The sequence below is a fragment of the Phallusia mammillata genome, chromosome 8, assembly GCF_965637545.1.
Source record: "Phallusia mammillata chromosome 8, kaPhaMamm4.hap1.1, whole genome shotgun sequence".
In the NCBI taxonomy this organism is placed as follows: Eukaryota; Metazoa; Chordata; class Ascidiacea; order Phlebobranchia; family Ascidiidae; genus Phallusia; species Phallusia mammillata.
This window is the reverse complement of record NC_137259.1, coordinates 13,901,255-13,920,856: the sequence shown is the minus strand read 5'-3', so window position 1 is coordinate 13,920,856 and position 19,602 is coordinate 13,901,255. Positions and strand designations below refer to the sequence as shown.

The 19,602-nt window shown below is 36.4% G+C and overlaps 2 protein-coding genes across 2 annotated transcripts; both read left to right on the top strand.

The window, feature by feature from the left end:
- The first annotated feature begins 43 nt into the window (after positions 1 to 43).
- LOC145204286 (tRNA-dihydrouridine(20a/20b) synthase [NAD(P)+]-like) lies at positions 44 to 1,657 on the top strand. Its single transcript, XM_080076770.1, has 2 exons — positions 44 to 807; positions 1,233 to 1,657. Exons 1-2 carry the CDS (start codon positions 123 to 125, stop codon positions 1,493 to 1,495), a joined length of 948 nt encoding a protein of 315 aa, XP_079932896.1. The 5' UTR covers positions 44 to 122; the 3' UTR covers positions 1,496 to 1,657.
- On the top strand, positions 1,643 to 19,193 carry LOC145204282 (uncharacterized). The gene is made up of 16 exons (XM_080076763.1): positions 1,643 to 2,062; positions 2,420 to 2,603; positions 2,994 to 3,120; positions 3,542 to 3,727; positions 4,053 to 4,237; positions 5,609 to 5,830; positions 9,924 to 10,024; positions 11,449 to 11,668; positions 12,555 to 12,701; positions 13,510 to 14,103; positions 14,237 to 14,411; positions 14,708 to 14,918; positions 16,055 to 16,181; positions 16,581 to 17,152; positions 18,289 to 18,415; positions 18,815 to 19,193. Exons 1-14 carry the CDS (start codon positions 1,704 to 1,706, stop codon positions 16,734 to 16,736), a joined length of 2,994 nt encoding a protein of 997 aa, XP_079932889.1. The 5' UTR covers positions 1,643 to 1,703; the 3' UTR covers positions 16,737 to 17,152; positions 18,289 to 18,415; positions 18,815 to 19,193.
- The last annotated feature ends 409 nt before the right edge of the window (positions 19,194 to 19,602 follow it).

Here is a 19,602-nt window from a genome sequence, read left to right as displayed (position 1 = left end):
TTTGGTCGTCATGCTTGGTTGAAGCCAGTTGTTTTTCATCGAACACGTGGTAAACAAGAGTCTCAATCAAAACATACATTCACTCAACAATTTCGAAGGTAAGGAAGGAGGACTAAGAAGGTATGGAAGACTTGAGTGAGATTACCGATACCAGATGCGATTTGGTCGAACTTCTTAAAAGCAAACAGCCTGTCAAAGTTTGCGCTCCCATGGTGCGTTATTCAAAACTTGCATTTAGAACATTAGTACGCAAATATGGATGTGATTTAGCTTACACACCAATGATTGTGTCAAGTTCTTTTATTAAATCCAAATCCTGTCGAGACGTGGAGTTTATCACCAACGCAAAAGATAGACCACTGGTTGTTCAATTCGCAGCCAGTAACGCCAAAGATTTCGCTGATGCCACAGAATTAGTTTATCCCTATTGTGATGGAGTTTGTCTTAACTGTGGTTGCCCACAAAGATGGGCAATGGCTGAGGGTTACGGAGCAAAACTACTGGAAAATCCAGAACGGCTTGCTGATTTTGTAAAATGCGCAAGAAATCGCATTTCCGACCCAGTTTTTGCAATATCAGCAAAGATTCGACTTCACAAGGACATTAAAAAGACAGTTGCACTCTGCAAGTCTTTGGAACAAAGTGGATTAAGTTATATTTCTATACATGGAAGGACAACAGCAGAGCGATATCAACCAGTGCATTACGATGAAATAAAACTGATCAAAGATCTAATTTCCATTCCCGTTGTTGCCAATGGTGACATTACCAGTATGGAGGATGTTTCTCAAATCCATCAAATTACAGGTTAATATTCATATACTTTGGATGAAAAACATAAATTGTTGCTCAACTTTGAAAATGTTTTGTTATGTGTTCATTGTTTTTAAATCAAGACATTTAACAATAGCATCTGATAAATATAGCACCTATCGGCCTAATGTGAAGTACTTAATGTTGTGTTACATTTATCTTAAGTGATGTTGTGTTACATTTATCTCAGATCAATAAACATCCATAATGTTTTTGTTTTAGGCCTTGGTCAAGTTGTGTAAAAATAAAACTCAAGGTTGTTCTAGTCAAACATTTAATTTTGTTTTGCCATTTTTTCAATTGAGATCAACATGTATATTAAACCTATATCGTGGACTAAGTAACTAAAATATTGAACACCCTTGATCATACTGACATTATAGTAATAGCTGAATACAATAATGCTCTTACTGTTTCAGGAGCTGATGGTGTAATGGCTGCACGAGGTATTCTTTCCAATCCAGCAATGTACAGTGGATTTCAACAAACACCTTTTGACTGCATTAAAGACTGGGTTGATATTTCCCTTAATCTCGGTACTTCATTCACTTGTTTTCACAATCATCTCATCTACATGTTGGAAAAAGTGACTTCGAAACCAGAAAAAAGAATTTTCAACTCTTTGCAAAGCACTCCTGCTGTTTTGGAGTATTTGGATAAATTTTCTCGCATATATGTCTGAATGAGTTTTCGGAATGGTAGCAAGGATCCTCAATTATTTGTCCGTGTCACAAGTACTGCAAGTATGCTGGGTATTGGTATGATTTCCATACATACTTTTTAGAATAATATAAGATAAATGGTATAAATGTTGTTTTTAAACTTGTCTTTGTGTTGTAATAGAGACGAATTAGCTGAATTTATAGTGTTATTTTTTAACAATAAAATACATGGATGTCACTTTTAAATCACACCAAGACACCAAAACTAAGCATCATGGCCGAAGGAGATTTCATGACATTCCTATCTCGGAAAAACCCAATGGAGTATCAAGTTTACAACAATCTGACACAAAACATCAAGAGGACATTATAAAGTTTATTGATAAAGACATTATTGGCAATGACACAGTTCTGTCTGGGCCTTACGGAATAAGGAAAGTTGTTTATTGTGACTACATTGCATCTGGAAGGGCATTGGAGTCTATTGAAACTTACATCAAAGACCATATCCTACCCAGTTATGGAAATACTCATACCACCACAACTGTTACATCCCTTCAGTCTTCTATGTTTCTTCAAGAAGCAAGGTATGAGTTGATTGGTGTAAAAATGTTTATAGGAATATTTTAAAGGTGTTAAAGAGATTCTAGATTGGAAGATCTGGTCAGACAAGTGCATTATACCACTGAATAAATATATAATTGAAGTGACATTTGAATGCTTTCTCTACCATGTATAATATATATATATATGTATTTTTTTGCCCCACCTGCAAATACATGTACAAAATGGTAAAACATAAAAAGCTTAAATTCTGTAATTTAGGAAAATGTATTAATAGTAGAGCAAAACAGGTCAATTTTCTCTTAAAAAAACTCTTAAATTTGGTAGGCAATAAGAAATAATGTGGTTGTATCAAGTAAATAGTAATCAACATGACATAGATTGATGCTGCGAAATGCTCTTCATGCTGATGAACATGACGCTGTGATCTTTGTTGGAAATGGAGTCACCGGGGCAGTGGACAAATTAATTAATGCTCTGAACTTCAGTCAACCTCCTGTGGTGTTTGTGGGACCGCATGAACATCATTCAAATCTTCTACCTTGGAGAGAAATTGCAGCGCAAGTAAATTTTTAATGTTATTTGAATTAACCCGGAAATGCAAATGTAGATCTGAATATATTTTGGTGTTAAATTTTTTTTTGCTGCCTATACCTCTTGGTTTTGATATTATTTAAGCACTTTTATTATCACAGACAAGTTTAACTATTAGCTTAACAATTCAAATACAACATGAACTATTATAGAACGTATTAACCCATATTTTTAATGTATTCTTGTAAATGAAAGGCATATCAGTAGTTCCAGTTCTAAACCTATGTTTGTACAAAACAGTCAATAATGCATAGTCAGAGCTTCAAGCAAAAAACAAGTGTTATACAATGTGGAATTGTATAGAAAAATCAGCTGGACCTTAATCACTAATTTTGGTCTAAATTGTAATCCAACATGCAGGTGATACGCATAAGTGAAGATGAGAATGGATACATTAATCTTCATCACTTAGAAGAAGGCCTTAAATCTTACAAGGAAACTGGTTTAAAGATGATTGGATGTTTTTCAGCTGTATCTAATGTGACAGGTGTGAATTTATTTTTATTTTGTTGTTTAACGCATTACTTCAAACTAAAATGTTTTGAAGACATGACAGTAGGTTAGAAAATAAACGTTATGAGCCATTTCATTGTGATGTGATACCATTGGCGTTTGTGTCAAATTGTCAAATATTATCCAAATTGTCTGTACGTTAGAGGTTTAGTAAAACATGTTGCAGCATGTGAATTGGTTTCTGTGTTTTACGTCTTAGCCAAAATTTATCCAATATTTTAGAATTGCTTTTTGAAGAACTCTTCCTTTGTAAAAACCTATTTGCTACTGCTTACTGACTTAACTGTGATAAACTTCAGAATATGGTTGTTTAAACTTTCAATGTAAATTATTAAATCGGCACTTCAAACTTTTTCAATTTCAATTTTCAATTTTTTGAACATTTTTTTCTTAAGGCATAATTTCTGATACCGTTGCTATCTCATCGCTGTTACATAAGTATGGAGCTCTTGCTTTCTGGGATTATGCCACTGCTGGTCCATATGTGAATATCGACATGCACCCTTTATCAGACAATGATGCTTCGAAAGATGCTGTTTTTCTGTCCATGCATAAGTTTGTTGGAGGTGTTGATGCCCCAGGTATTTATTTTGTCAGGTTACATGTACTTTTATATTTAAACTATAGTACAGGCTAAATCTTAAAACTATTGTCCCGAAACTGTAGTACAGGGTCATATACAACCAAACTTCATAGTTTAACACAATATTTTGCTAAAATAAATTATATTTGTGGACTAAAATTTATGTTACATTCATTTTTTCCTTAAAGAAAAACTATGCACCACTGAAGCCCAGTAAAATATAATTGAACATTAAAGTGCGTTGTGAAACTATTTGATATTCATGCAAAGAATTTTAAAACCCAACACTATTTTGAACAAATAGAATCATTTTTGTCTTGAAGGTGTCCTGGTGGCCAAACGGTGTCTTTTTCAGAACTCAGTTCCATCCAACTGTGGAGGGGGAGCAGTGTTCTTTGTGCGAAGAAACGGCCATCGGTATCTTCAAGATGAAGAAGCTCGTGAGGAAGGAGGTACCCCGCGTGTTGTTGGATGTGTGAGAGCAGCTCTGGCTATGGAACTTAAACAGGTTGGAAAACGCTTTGTGAAATTTTGCATTTTTATATGACAGGACATTCATAAGATCGTAAAATTTTTTTAAGAAAATTCTGCTTGTATCTATTTGACAACAGAAAGTGTAACATGTGTTTTGTGCCAAAGGTTTGAAGTATTTATTTTCACTTTTCGTAGTGTTAGTTTTTTTAATTTGCTGGGGCCTGTTATTTTAAGAACGTCGTCTTGCTGTAATTTTTCTGACTTCTTAGAAAATTAAGACTAGATATCGGACTGGAGTCAGGCCAGTGGTTCCAAACCTTTATATATATATATGAATTCCTCATTTAACAATTTAAAACATTTTCATTCTCCCCCTATTTACCACATTGTAGAATGTAGATGCTAAACCAGTGTTTCCCAACCTATGGGTCGCGACCCAAAGTTGGGTCGCCTGAAAATTCCGTAGGGGTGCCTATTTTGTGACAATAAGAGCATCTACTTTTCGGTTTTGTTTCGTAGTGTTATGTTTTATTTCCCACGGATTTAAATTGTTGCCGATTAATAACTTACTGACGACTTGGACAAATAAGATTTGTTTGATTTTTTAATCTGGCAAATCTGGAGTAATTTTCTTTCCTGATTTACTTGAAGAAAGTATGACCCCAAAAAAAGTATCAATGTATGTCCATGGGTCGCGAGAAACCACACAACAATTTTTTGGATGTTTTTGGGTCGTGTCAAAAAAGGTTGGGAGCCACTGTGCTAAACCATACAAAGATGACTAAAAATAAGGTCTTTTTTTGACTACACAGGTTATATTCCTTTATATGATCTAAAGCGGGGGTGGGCAACCTGCGGCCCGCATGCGGCCCTTCATTAAAGGCTGTGCGGCCTGCGGAGACGCTTGGATTTCAAAAGTACTGGCAAACGAGTCCAATTATTACATATTTTTGAGCTGATTAATGCGCCTGATGCTAGTTTTCTGTGACCTGGCAAAATGTGGCTAGAATCAAATACGAATTATACTTGTAGTTAAGCATATTTGGTAAGAAACCAAGCAAAATCACTTTGTGTTATACACAGGTGTGGCCCGCGATCCAATTTTGACATTTATAATTGGCCCTATAGTAACAAAGGTTGCCCACCCCTGATCTAAAGTGTCTGTTTACAAACAACATGAACAAATTAAAGTAAATTCTTCCCCTCAACTTTGAAAAGTCCTTGGAGGTTGAGAAGCACTGAGTTAGGCCTTTTATGTTGTACTTCGCAACCTAGGTTATAAAACATACCTATACACAAAAAAGTAATTAAGTTATTGTTTGATGAGGTTGAACTTATAAATTTAAATAAAATGTAACAAGGCCTAGTACTTAAAGGTGTAAAATCTCTGCTTTTTTGTTGTTAGAGTGTTGGCTCCGTAACAATCATTGCAAGAGAGTCAAAATTATACAGAAAAGTTACTGACCGATGGAGACATGAACCCAATCTTGAAATACTTGGCCAACCAGACCATCTGTCAGAAGACAAGCTTGCAATATTCTCATTGATGATATTTTGTCCTGAAACACAAAATTATCTCCATCATAACTTTGTGGCTGCACTTCTTAATGATTTGTTTGGAATTCAAGTAAGTTTGCTACTGTTTCATTGCCCCGATTTGCAGTCTTTCCATAGTTGGCAATTCTTTTTTGACTAAGTTTTACAGTTCACGATGCATGTGATTTTGACTGCATTTTAGTCAACCATTGTAAGTTTGATTCTGGTCATGAAATACACTGATAGTTATGGGTCCCCTTCCCTGAAGGGGACACATATTGATTTTACTCAAATTGTTTTTTTTATGGGTCCCCTTCCCTGAAGTTTTTTTTTCTTTTTTTTTTCTTCCCTGAAGTTTGTCCACCCCACTTTGCCATGAAATGTTTGATGGATTTCGATGAAACTTTCAGAGATGGTAGATATGGTTATGCAGATGTGCCATCTACTTCGTTTGACTTGATAACCCCAGTATTTACCCCGCTAGACCCCGAAATGTAAAATGTTTTTGTAGGTTGCTGTGCACCACAAACAGAAAATTTCTTTGGTGTAATGATATAATATAGGCAACAGAACATATGGTACTTGTGTTTGTGCAATACTGGGTGGACGGTTTTGCACATGTCAGTCAGAGGGGGTGTTAACAGCCTTATGACGTCAGATGTGTTAACGAATGTTGATAATGACGCCTCTAGTGGTCAAAAGTTTAAACATTACCCGATTTGGATAAAATTTTACAGGACTGTTGCTTGGGTCATTGTGGTTTAATATTTTATACTTTTGGGTGTAAAACCCCATCAGTTACCCCACTAACCCCCTAAAAAGGGTGAAATTTTTAAACAGTGTTGGAATTAAATGAAATTTGGACAGTTTGCAGAGTTTGTCATTTATAGGTGTCGATTGTTGTGTTTAACCCTGAAGTCCCAATATTTACCCCTCTTGCCCCCTAAAATGGGTGAATTTTTTAAACAATGTCTGAATTGGATGAAATTTTGACAGCTTATAGCAGTGGTCGTCAACCTATGGGTCGCGACCCCAAGTGGGGTTGCCTAAACTTTATCTGGGGTCGCAATAAGTCGCTTTAATTTATTGCATTTTAAAATTGATTACAGAAAATAAAACTAATATTATGTTCTTTTAGGTCGCAACTTTTGCTCTTGTTTTGTGGTACAGCTTGCTACCTCATGTTGCAATTAAATCGTGGTAGTGAAAAAACACAAAATGCCTTTATCGCGTAACAATGGGTTTGGACAACGTGTATTATGACTCAACACTATAAGTTTGTATTATGTAAGGTGACACCAGAACGAGTGAATAGTTATTTATGTAACGTACCCAACTATGTCAAATTTTTCTAATCCCGTTTTCAACCACATGGCTGTGTGAAGCAGGATTTAGTGCAACGAGTGTATTAGAAACGAAACATCGTAATCGATTGGAAGTGGAGCATGACATGCGGTTAAGCTTGTGCAAAGTCAAGCCGCAGCTTCAAAAACTTGTGGACAGTATACAGGCGCAACCATCTCACTAACAGTGCAAACTAAATGTTGAACAATTTGACAAGTTTGTGTCCCGAAAATTGGGTTTGTGTCTTAAATGAAACGCCTTAAAAACCTTTTTCGTAATGCTTTTGTATAGCCATTTTTTCTGAATACTTTTGTATCGCCATATTTGTTTGTAATTATGTATAGTTTGTGTACTTGTTCTTTCGGTTCAGCATTACTTAAAACATTTTTCTTAGTGTTGATAAAAATGGGGTCGCATGCAAATTCTGATTTCATTTTCCCTTAAATTGGGGTCGCCTATAAAAAAGGTTGAAGACCACTGGCTTATAGAGTGTGCTATTTATAATTGTTAATTGTTGTGTTCAACCCTGTCTTCCCAACATTTACCCCACTAGCCCCCCAAAATGGGTCCATGTTTTTAACAATGTCTGAATTGAATGACATTGGGATGGTTAGTAGATTATGTTATTTTTAGGTGTCGATTGTTATGTTTCACCCTATAGCTTTAACATCTACCTAACCAGCCCCCTAAAATGGGCGATTTATAAAAACTGTGTCGGAATTGAATGAAATTTGGACAACTTGTAGAATTTGTTATTTATAGGTGTCGATTTTTGTGTTTCACTTTATTTTGCCACTATTTATCCCTTCTTTTCTATAAATAGAGCACTAAATAGGACAAACTTCAAACAATGTGTGAATTGAATCAGATTTGCATTGTTAGTACTTTTAATAGCATGATTATTTAAGCGAAGATCTGACCACAGTTTTTCTTAAAACACCAAACTTACTGATGGTTGTCTTTTGAAATGCATAGTTTTTAACTTTGCATGTGTGGGGGACCCATGAGTTTCTGCCTGCAGAAACAACTAAGGTTATAAAAGACAGTGGGTGGTATGGGACCCAATATAAAAAAAAGTGTAGGGAATATATTAACGTTTCAAAATAGGTTATAGTGTATGTGCAATTGAAATATGTGCTGAGCCACCCTTCTAGTTTTTTTTTCTTGTTTTTTCTTCCTTTTTTTTTCTCCCCAAAGTTTGTCCGACTCGTTTTTCCATCAAATGTTTGATGGATTTGGCTGAAATTTACACAGATGGTAGATATAGTTATGTAGATGTGCATCCCACTTTGTTTTTGTTGATAACCCCAGTATTTACCCCGCTCGCCCCCTAAAATGGGTGTTTTTACCCAAAGTTTGTCCGACTCGTTTTTCCATCAAATGTTTGATGGATTTGGCTGAAATTTACACAGATGGTAGATATAGTTATGTAGATGTGCATCCCACTTTGTTTTTGTTGATAACCCAAGTATTTACCCCGCTAGCCCCCTAAAATGGGTATTTTTACCCAAAGTTTGTCCGACTCGTTTTTCCATCAAATGTTTGATGGATTTGGCTGAAATTTACACAGATGGTAGATATAGTTATGTAGATGTGCATCCCACTTTGTTTTTGTTGATAACCCCAGTATTTACCCCGCTCGCCCCCTAAAATGGGTGTTTTTACCCAAAGTTTGTCCGACTCGTTTTTCCATCAAATGTTTGATGGATTTGGCTGAAATTTGCATTGATGGTAGATATATTCATGTAGATGTGCATCCCACTTTGTTTTTGTTGATATCCCCAGTATTTTTGTTGATACCCCCAGAATTGGCTGAAATTTGGATTTCTTGTATAGTATGCCATTTATAGGTGTCAATTGTTGACATTTACCCCACAAGCCCCTAAAGTGTAAAACGTATTTGTATGGTACTGGGCACCACAAACGAAAGATTTCTTTGGAGCAATAGTGTTACAAGGGCAACCAGTTGTTTGTTGCTCGTTGGTGGGTTTCCTGGTGGTCGTTTTTGCGCCATGGCAGTTAGGGGCTTGTTAACAGCCCTATGACGTCAGAAACATTATCGGTTGTTGCTCAAAACACCTCTAGTGGTCAAAATTTTAAACATTGGCGGATTAGGCTGAAATTTTGCAGTACTATTGATTGAGTCATTGTGGTTTTTATATATTTTTTAGTTTGTGTGTCGAACCCAATTAGTTACCCTACTAGCCCCCTAAAATGGGTCAGTTTTGTTAAAACGTTAAATAGGACATACTTCAACCAATATCTGGGGTGAATCTAATTTTATAGTTTGTATTCTACATAGTATTATTATTTAAGCCCAGTGCCGATTACTGTGTTTTACCTTACAACACCCGACTTTTGCATGGTTATCTCTTGAAATGCATTATCTACAACTTTGCATGTGTGGGGACCCATGAGTTTTTGCCTGCAGAAACAACTAAAGTTATAAAAGACGGTGACTAATATGGGACCCAATGCAAAATAAGCATAGGAAATATATTTATGTTTTAAAATAGGTTATAGTGTATATGCAAGGGCAATATGTGCTAAGCCACCCTTCTAGTTTTGCTTTTTTAAAAAAAAATTTGGTAAACATTGATTTGGCAATATATATATATTGAGACATGGAACTGTGTGTTTTACAATATCCTGTTATTATGGCTCCCCTTCCCTGAGGAGGACACATATTGTTTTTTTCTTATGAAAGTTTCTATTATGGGACATCGAAACTACATGTATTATTTTATCAATATCTGTGGAAACTGCAGTTGCGGTTAGTATATAAACATAGGGATGGGAATTATAAAGCAAGCTTAATAGTGATACAATGTATGTTCCAGGCAAGGGGAGGTTGTGCATGTGCTGGACCATATGCCCAGGATCTTCTGGGAATTGACGAAAATAAAGCAAAGCAATTTGAAGAGGCCTTGTTGGAAGACAGGTCAGATAACAATTTGACTTTTCCTAAAAAACAAATTATTTTCTATATTTTTGTCAGTGCTTCTTTATATCTCTCTTTTGGTCAAGAAAGGGTGGTTTAAATTAGGGTTGGCAAGCCGGTCAATTGACCGGTCAAATACGGTCAATTGACAGCACTTTATTTAACCGGTCAAATACTATTTTCAATTACAAAAATCAAATGTGGTAAATTTTCTTGGACTTGCTTTTTGGTTGTTGGAAAGGGTAAATTATTTCTAATAACCCTCAGGTAGAACAGTTTAGGGCATACTCTTGTATTAAGTGCTTTTAAAGCCAATATAGATGTGTTTTGTTCATTTGAAATAAATGCCAAAACAATTAGGAGATACTTTTCATTGGGCATTTTTGCAAATGTTGCACATTTTTACTGACAGATAAAAAATCTAAGTAATTTAAACCATCTGTGTAAACTTGTAGGTCCACAGTCCTTTTTTCTATAGTTGATCCAAAAATTGTTTGTAGCTATATATTTAGCTTATAATTGCCCTGAATAAAGTTTTGTGGATAAGTTCCAGATCAGTACTTATTGGGATAAAGTACGTACATATAAAGCTTTTGTTCATTCCTTTTTTGTCATGAATGGAGATGTGGGAACCAAATAAATTAAGACTTAAGCGAGTTTTGCAGTTAAATCTCAGTCAAAATTAGACTTTAATCTGATGTATATAGAACATTAAGAAAATCCAGTTCACAAATGTGATTACCCAATGAAAACTACAGACACGCATGTGGGGCCATTGATGAAATGAAGCATGCAAAGCAGTCGGAAAAGTCTGTAATATATATAATATAAACCGAACATCTCCTATTTCACAAACAAATTTACATAAGTTGAAACCTTCATTTCCATTACTTATGGTTTAGAAGAAGAATTAACTTCCAACTTTTAACTAAAATTGCAATTTAATAATGGGAATAGTATTTGACCGATATTTGACCTATTTGACAAGTATTTGACCGGTCAATTGACCAGATTTTATTTGACCGTTCAAATGCCCAACCCTAGTTTAAATGTTACGTATGTAATTGTTATCTGTTTAAACTGTGTGTTGCAGTGTTGGACCTAAGTTAATCTCGCACTTTACCTCCAGGCCCCCGATTACACGGTTACATATTGTGTTGTAATGCTACATATACTTTTGTAGCCCCAACAGTTTGCTCTATGGAACATAAGATGGGCTGCTTCATTTAAAAACATACTTCTTTCCTATAAAACACTCAAATTTGTTTCTTTGTGCAAATTACTCTCACAGATAGAAAAACTGTACTTTTATGTTTTTAGTTTCTTACATTATTTTCTAGTTTTTTTCACACATGGTACTAGCTTATAGAAATATACCATACAGTTTTTACTATTTTCATTAATTCCTATATATTGTGTTACAGTCGACTTGATAGAGTGCACCTACGAAGACAGAGTGAATATTCCCAGCATGAAGTTTTAAGACCTGGTTTTGTTCGACTGAATTTTTCATACTTTTGTTCAGACCAGGAGGTGGACTTTGTTATGGAAGCAGTTGCCATGGTAGCATGTCATGGTTGGCGACTTCTTCCTCAGTATATGTTTAATCCAGAGACAGGGGAGTGGAGACACACTAAACACAAGGTATAAAATGATCAATTTGTAGCATTTTATATGCTGGACTTTAGTCAAAAGTGGAATCGTTTCATTTAGACATAAACTATTAAAAGGATTTAATTGTATGAACATGATTGATTTGCGACATTATTTTGTAAACAATGTAGTGTCATGCAAAGATTGAGACCCAATTTAAATTAGGTTACAAATATATATTTGTTGTAAGTATAACAAATGAATGGCATATGTGGCTAATCCAGTGTTTCTCAACCTGGGGGTCGCGACCCCCCAAGGGGTCGCCAAGCACTTTTGAGGGGGTCGCGGAGACGCAACCGAACACGGAATTATTTTATCTGTATCAAAAAAACTTTCCCTGTGACTTTTGTTTAGCGTATAGTAACTCACACGACCGTTTGATTTAGAACGGGCGCAACAATATTTGCGATTGTATACTTCTATAATTGCGGGTTTTGGTTTTTCTTAACATAAAAAAACACGAAATAGTGAAATAGTTAGTGAAAAATAGGTGTTTTCCGGAATACAGCAAAACGCCGAACTATTGCAGCCACGTTAGATTGCAAATGTGTGATGAACACAATCAACACATGCTGGTAGTTAAACTTCCTGTGCGTGTGCGTGTGTAAAGGGGTCGCGTGGTGTTAGAAAATCTCTAAAGGGGGTCGCATAGTAAAAAAGGTTGAGAACCACTGGGCTAATCACTAAATAGGGGGTAGTGTAAATAAATTACCATTTTATATGTAGAAAAGCTGCCATTCTTGTTTTATTACAGCAAAAAGTAGAATATCCCATGTATAAACATACACATGCAAAGTTATAAACATTGTTTAGACATGGCGTGTCAATTGTAAGTGGTTGAATTCATGCCATTTTTTTTCTGTGTTTTTGTTTTTAGGTTTTTGCAGATCGCAAATGGTTGGGTCACATTCGATTTACTGCAGAGGGAATTAAATTATCACAAGAAGTTAAACATCAAGATGCACCACCAAGTTATAATGATGTGCTTCAATTTGCTAAGAAAATCTTCCAACAGCCTTTGAAGGTGATTTCTGTCTGAAGATTCATGCCTTGGAAATACAGTTAGAGGGGAATCCATTTTAGTCCTTTTTGAAAAAAGGGATTAAAAAAGTATTTTTGTTGCGTGCAAACTGTTCCCAAAATCTATATATATTTACTGTATTAGATGCATTATTGTAGCTTGTATTGTTCAGACAAACTGGCAAATGTTTAAGCAAGAGTAAGTATCATTTGGCCAACTATAAAAGTGAACAAGGAAACAATCGCATTAGTAAACTTAGGATTAAAAATCTAGTGTTAATAAGCGAGATTTGATTTTCAACCCCTTCCTTGTACCTCTAGATCAGGGGTCACCAAACTATGGCCCACGGGCCAGATCCAGCCCTTGAGGTCATTTCATCTGGCCCGCGACCACCTTTTTTGGTTTGCCAAATTGTATTGATAATTTTTGTAACATTAAAAATTATTCTACTCCTTACGAAAGCTTCCCTGTCAAGATATCTACAATCAATATTACGTAGTTTTATGGGATTACAACGCCCAGGATTAATCCAAAGCCAGTTTGTTACGTCATAGACAAGACTACATGTGTTAATTTTGTGCAAACAATTGCCTTCTTTTGTTACTTGTGACATATTTATACAAGCATTGCACGTAAGACAAGACTAACTATGCATTTTATGACCAGATTTTAAATGGGGTTGTAGAATGACCACATCTAATTTTTTTATAAGACACCAGATCAAAAAATCTAAAATGACACTAAGATTGAAGTCAGTTTTCAGGCATAAAAAGCGAATTTGCTTAGCCATTTCGTTAATATATTGTGACAGGGCTATGAGAGCAAGCTGCCCAACCATTCAATGATGTTCAGCAACAATGTGTCACATCTTCGTTGGTTCCTGTTACCATCTGAGGCTCAACAACTTTTGAAAAAGCAACCATTGTCATCACAACCACCAGCGAACGTTTTAAGAGTGCGAAGGAAAATCCAAGCTCTAAGTCAAAATGAAATTATATCAAGTGTTCAAGTCCCTCAACATTTGCTCAATGAATGTTTAGAGAACAGACTAAAGTGCATAAAAGTTTCCACAAATGAAAAACCTGGAACGAACACTGGAGTCCATTTAACAAAAGACAGTCAGTCAAACAAAATGATTTCAAAAGACCAGGAACAGTCAAGTTTTGACAAAACTCAAAGAACTAACGAGAAACAACCTTTTCAAAAGGACTTATCTAATGGTGATAATTCTATGGCTAATATGACTTGTACATTGCGAAAACCAACTTTAAAGTCAAATGTGGAGATTTCAGCTAAGTTTGTCTCCCCACCTAAAAGACTTTTCAAGTTAACGTCAGAAGCTATTGCAGAGTTCGAAATGATTAAAAATGAAGATAAAGTTCTGGTATGCTTGTCAGGAGGCAAGGTCAGTATATAAAAATTTTGACAGGATAAAAACTTTCTCCATAGGTGCTAAACTGTGTAATCTTTGTCTTAACTTAAAGCAAATAAGATTACAAAGTGTGTTTTTTTCGTTAAATTTGTTGTGTTTTTGACAGGACTCTTTATCTTTGCTCCATGTTTTACATCAATATCAGTTCTATGCAAAAAGTTGTGGTGTGGAATTTCAGCTTGGGGCAGTGACTGTAGACCCCATGACATCATCATATGACCCTTCACCTTTGATTCCTTACCTGAAAGCATTGAGAGTGACTTACTTCTATGAAGAACAAAGTTAGTTACATGTATTTGGTCAAAATGTACTAGATTTATTCTTTCTACCAAATTGACTATTGAAACCATTTGTTTAGTTTCATTGGGAAAGTATTTATTAGCATCACCTAACAAATTAATAAAAGGTGAAAACAGAAATGTATGTACTTAGCAGTAAGTTTGGGGAGTCACCTTGAGTTTTACTCTTGATTTTAAAATTTAGACAGTTTATAGAATTTTCAGTTTGGTGCAAAATTTAATCAATGGTTTTAAAAATACAAAGGCATCGAAAAAATTAAAATTTATTCTATTCGCAGACATTTTGGAGCAAGCCTTAGAAACTTCTGCAACTTCCATCTGTGCTTTCTGTTCTCGAATGAAACGAGGTCGTATTTACGCATGTGCGCGTAGAGAGGGTTGGAATGTACTGGCATTTGGCCAACATCTCGATGACTTAGCAGAAAGTTTTCTGATGTCTGCCTTTCATAATGGATTACTACGCACAATGAAAGCTAATTACACTGTACAGTGAGTATACAGTTGTGTGACCAGTAAAACGTTTCCAAAATATCGCAATGCATCTGTAGCTATTGTTGAATTCTTATTATGGATTGGCTACGGTGAACACGTACTGGAATCAGCCCTGAAGCATTGATGCAGACCAGCGATCACGGCATACTCATTTATAAATCATAGTACGTGATGCCCATTGAAGTACATGTACGTTCACCGTAGCTGATCAATGGTTGAACTGGTGATCACAATGCAGGCAACGGTGATTGTGTTTCCACATTCGGGGGTTCATCACTGAGCCTCTGTAGCTCAGTTGGTAGAGCGCGAGTCCCGAAAAGACTCCTGTCGTGGGTTCGAAACCAACTGTAGGCTAGACTTTTTTAACCTGTGCCTTGCCTTATGGCAATACTTGGAAGTAGGGATGTGCCAAAACTGCAAATGTTCTGTTTGGTCGAGCACCGAGTATCTCACTTTAATGCTCGGTGCTCGGCCGAGCACGCTCGGTGCATTATGACGTCACAAAAAAATCCCCTTTCTACGTTTTAGCTCTACAAGGCCTCTTACGTCACCGGTGGTGTTTTATTAAGCTGTACATGCCCATAAAGTACGCGTTTTCCACCATCTAGTCCATTTGAAAAACCATTCGTTTTTGTTTAAAGGCACCCTTTAGAACACTAGTTACATATGTTAGCAGTGCCTGAATATGCAAATTTAACGCTCGGGTCAGTTTGTGCAACTGCTCGGCCGAGCACCGAGCATTAAAAACAGCGATGCTCGGTACCGAGTACTCGGGTTCTGGCTCGGCTCGGCGCATCCCTACTTGGAAGACCAACTTGATTTGGTACAATGCCTTCAATGAGCCTCGCGTACTATGATTTATTATGGATTGCCTAAAAAACAATCATAAACTTTGGATTGTATTTTCATTAACAACTGGTTTTGGCGGATTAAACACTACACTATAATATTTGTTTTTCAATTGTAGTTTCATGGCTGTAACAATGTATAAAACGTTTCGAACCAATTTTTTTCACTTATTTTGAACATGAAGTAATCAACCGAAACTTAGGAGGCTGACTTAATACCCACTTTCTGTGATAACGTAAAGAGCTATGTCTAATGTAAACATACAATGCTTCTTTTTCGATCAGGGAAGGAGACTTGAGGGTGATTCGACCTTTCATTTACGTTCGTGAAACTGATACAAGACAATTTGCTGAGTCAGCAAAATTGCCAGTGATTGCTGAGAACTGCCCAGCATGTTTTGAAGCTCCCAAAGTAGGATTGTGTTTACTGTTTCCTTGAAACGCTTTATTGATCTTTTGTTTTATCTTGATGAGCCAAACAAGGCTGGAAAATGCAATTACAGAAATGACATAATTTTGCCAGTATAAAGCTAGCGGCTATTTCAACATGTTTTATGCTCCAGGCCGCTAAAACGTACATAAAAATGCCCTAAACATACCAAACAGAGCAATAAAAACGAATTTTATAACCACGTTGGTTTCGTTGCAATTTTTAAATCAAATTTCTGGTATTTCTTATCTAGGCTTACTAATTTCCAGATTTAAAATTTTATTTTATACGATTTCAAAATTGTTCACAAATTACTGATGAAATAAAACTACCGTGACAAAATTACTTGCTCATGGAATTTTTTTTTTTTTTTTTTGGTAGGAACGACATCGAATGAAACAGCTCTTGGCGTCACAAGAAATAATTCATCCCCGGTTATTCCACAGTTTAAAAGAAGCAATGCATCCCTTGTATGAAAAGAACCGAACTGGGCTGGAAAGCTCTTCAAATCATATTTTATCGAATGAGGAATTATGACCAAAATTTAGGACTGCCGTTGGATTGAAAACGAGAGATCTGAGTACTGTATTTTTATGGTTTTCGGCGGCAACTTTTTTGGTAGCTAAATAACAAATGTATGATAAAAATGGCACCTGTGGTCACTAGTTAAACTATTACACTTTTTAAAAATCGTGTCTGTCGCAAGTCGGCGTCTTTACTGCGTAAATACCTTGCTACTTATTAAACACATATTCGTTCATTGCTGATGTGCAAGAGGAATCCCAAAAAGTGTGTTTGTTAAGTGGCTGCCGATTGGTCGAGGTTAGATTGGTACAGTTTGTGGACGATGTGGTTCGTAGGATACAACATCTCGATGACTTAGCAGAAAGTTTTCTGATGTCTGCCTTTCATAATGGATTACTACGCACAATGAAAGCTAATTACACTGTACAGTGAGTATACAGTTGTGTGACCAGTAAAACGTTTCCAAAATATCGCAATGCATCTGTAGCTATTGTTGAATTCTTATTATGGATTGGCTACGGTGAACACGTACTGGAATCAGCCCTGAAGCATTGATGCAGACCAGCGATCACGGCATACTCATTTATAAATCATAGTACGTGATGCCCATTGAAGTACATGTACGTTCACCGTAGCTGATCAATGGTTGAACTGGTGATCACAATGCAGGCAACGGTGATTGTGTTTCCACATTCGGGGGTTCATCACTGAGCCTCTGTAGCTCAGTTGGTAGAGCGCGAGTCCCGAAAAGACTCCTGTCGTGGGTTCGAAACCAACTGTAGGCTAGACTTTTTTAACCTGTGCCTTGCCTTATGGCAATACTTGGAAGTAGGGATGTGCCAAAACTGCAAATGTTCTGTTTGGTCGAGCACCGAGTATCTCACTTTAATGCTCGGTGCTCGGCCGAGCACGCTCGGTGCATTATGACGTCACAAAAAAATCCCCTTTCTACGTTTTAGCTCTACAAGGCCTCTTACGTCACCGGTGGTGTTTTATTAAGCTGTACATGCCCATAAAGTACGCGTTTTCCACCATCTAGTCCATTTGAAAAACCATTCGTTTTTGTTTAAAGGCACCCTTTAGAACACTAGTTACATATGTTAGCAGTGCCTGAATATGCAAATTTAACGCTCGGGTCAGTTTGTGCAACTGCTCGGCCGAGCACCGAGCATTAAAAACAGCGATGCTCGGTACCGAGTACTCGGGTTCTGGCTCGGCTCGGCGCATCCCTACTTGGAAGACCAACTTGATTTGGTACAATGCCTTCAATGAGCCTCGCGTACTATGATTTATTATGGATTGCCTAAAAAACAATCATAAACTTTGGATTGTATTTTCATTAACAACTGGTTTTGGCGGATTAAACACTACACTATAATATTTGTTTTTCAATTGTAGTTTCATGGCTGTAACAATGTATAAAACGTTTCGAACCAATTTTTTTCACTTATTTTGAACATGAAGTAATCAACCGAAACTTAGGAGGCTGACTTAATACCCACTTTCTGTGATAACGTAAAGAGCTATGTCTAATGTAAACATACAATGCTTCTTTTTCGATCAGGGAAGGAGACTTGAGGGTGATTCGACCTTTCATTTACGTTCGTGAAACTGATACAAGACAATTTGCTGAGTCAGCAAAATTGCCAGTGATTGCTGAGAACTGCCCAGCATGTTTTGAAGCTCCCAAAGTAGGATTGTGTTTACTGTTTCCTTGAAACGCTTTATTGATCTTTTGTTTTATCTTGATGAGCCAAACAAGGCTGGAAAATGCAATTACAGAAATGACATAATTTTGCCAGTATAAAGCTAGCGGCTATTTCAACATGTTTTATGCTCCAGGCCGCTAAAACGTACATAAAAATGCCCTAAACATACCAAACAGAGCAATAAAAACGAATTTTATAACCACGTTGGTTTCGTTGCAATTTTTAAATCAAATTTCTGGTATTTCTTATCTAGGCTTACTAATTTCCAGATTTAAAATTTTATTTTATACGATTTCAAAATTGTTCACAAATTACTGATGAAATAAAACTACCGTGACAAAATTACTTGCTCATGGAATTTTTTTTTTTTTTTTTTGGTAGGAACGACATCGAATGAAACAGCTCTTGGCGTCACAAGAAATAATTCATCCCCGGTTATTCCACAGTTTAAAAGAAGCAATGCATCCCTTGTATGAAAAGAACCGAACTGGGCTGGAAAGCTCTTCAAATCATATTTTATCGAATGAGGAATTATGACCAAAATTTAGGACTGCCGTTGGATTGAAAACGAGAGATCTGAGTACTGTATTTTTATGGTTTTCGGCGGCAACTTTTTTGGTAGCTAAATAACAAATGTATGATAAAAATGGCACCTGTGGTCACTAGTTAAACTATTACACTTTTTAAAAATCGTGTCTGTCGCAAGTCGGCGTCTTTACTGCGTAAATACCTTGCTACTTATTAAACACATATTCGTTCATTGCTGATGTGCAAGAGGAATCCCAAAAAGTGTGTTTGTTAAGTGGCTGCCGATTGGTCGAGGTTAGATTGGTACAGTTTGTGGACGATGTGGTTCGTAGGATAAATATCAACTCAAAATTTTCAACTTGCTCCTGTACATCTGCTAATTATATTTCGCGGAGCTTTAGCCTGAAAAAGCAAACATATTCCACACACAAAAAGATGTCTGATTGATCTGGGCACCTTAATATTTCGGGTAAATAACGTGATAACTGACTAGGTAGGTTGACTTGACATGTACCTAAAGAAAGAATGTTGATTTACGCGTGCAGAACCGAACTAGGTAACGAATTTGCAACCTATTTATGCGTCAACGGTTACCATCAATGCTACCGACATTATGTCGCAACGGGAAGTATTAATTCTCC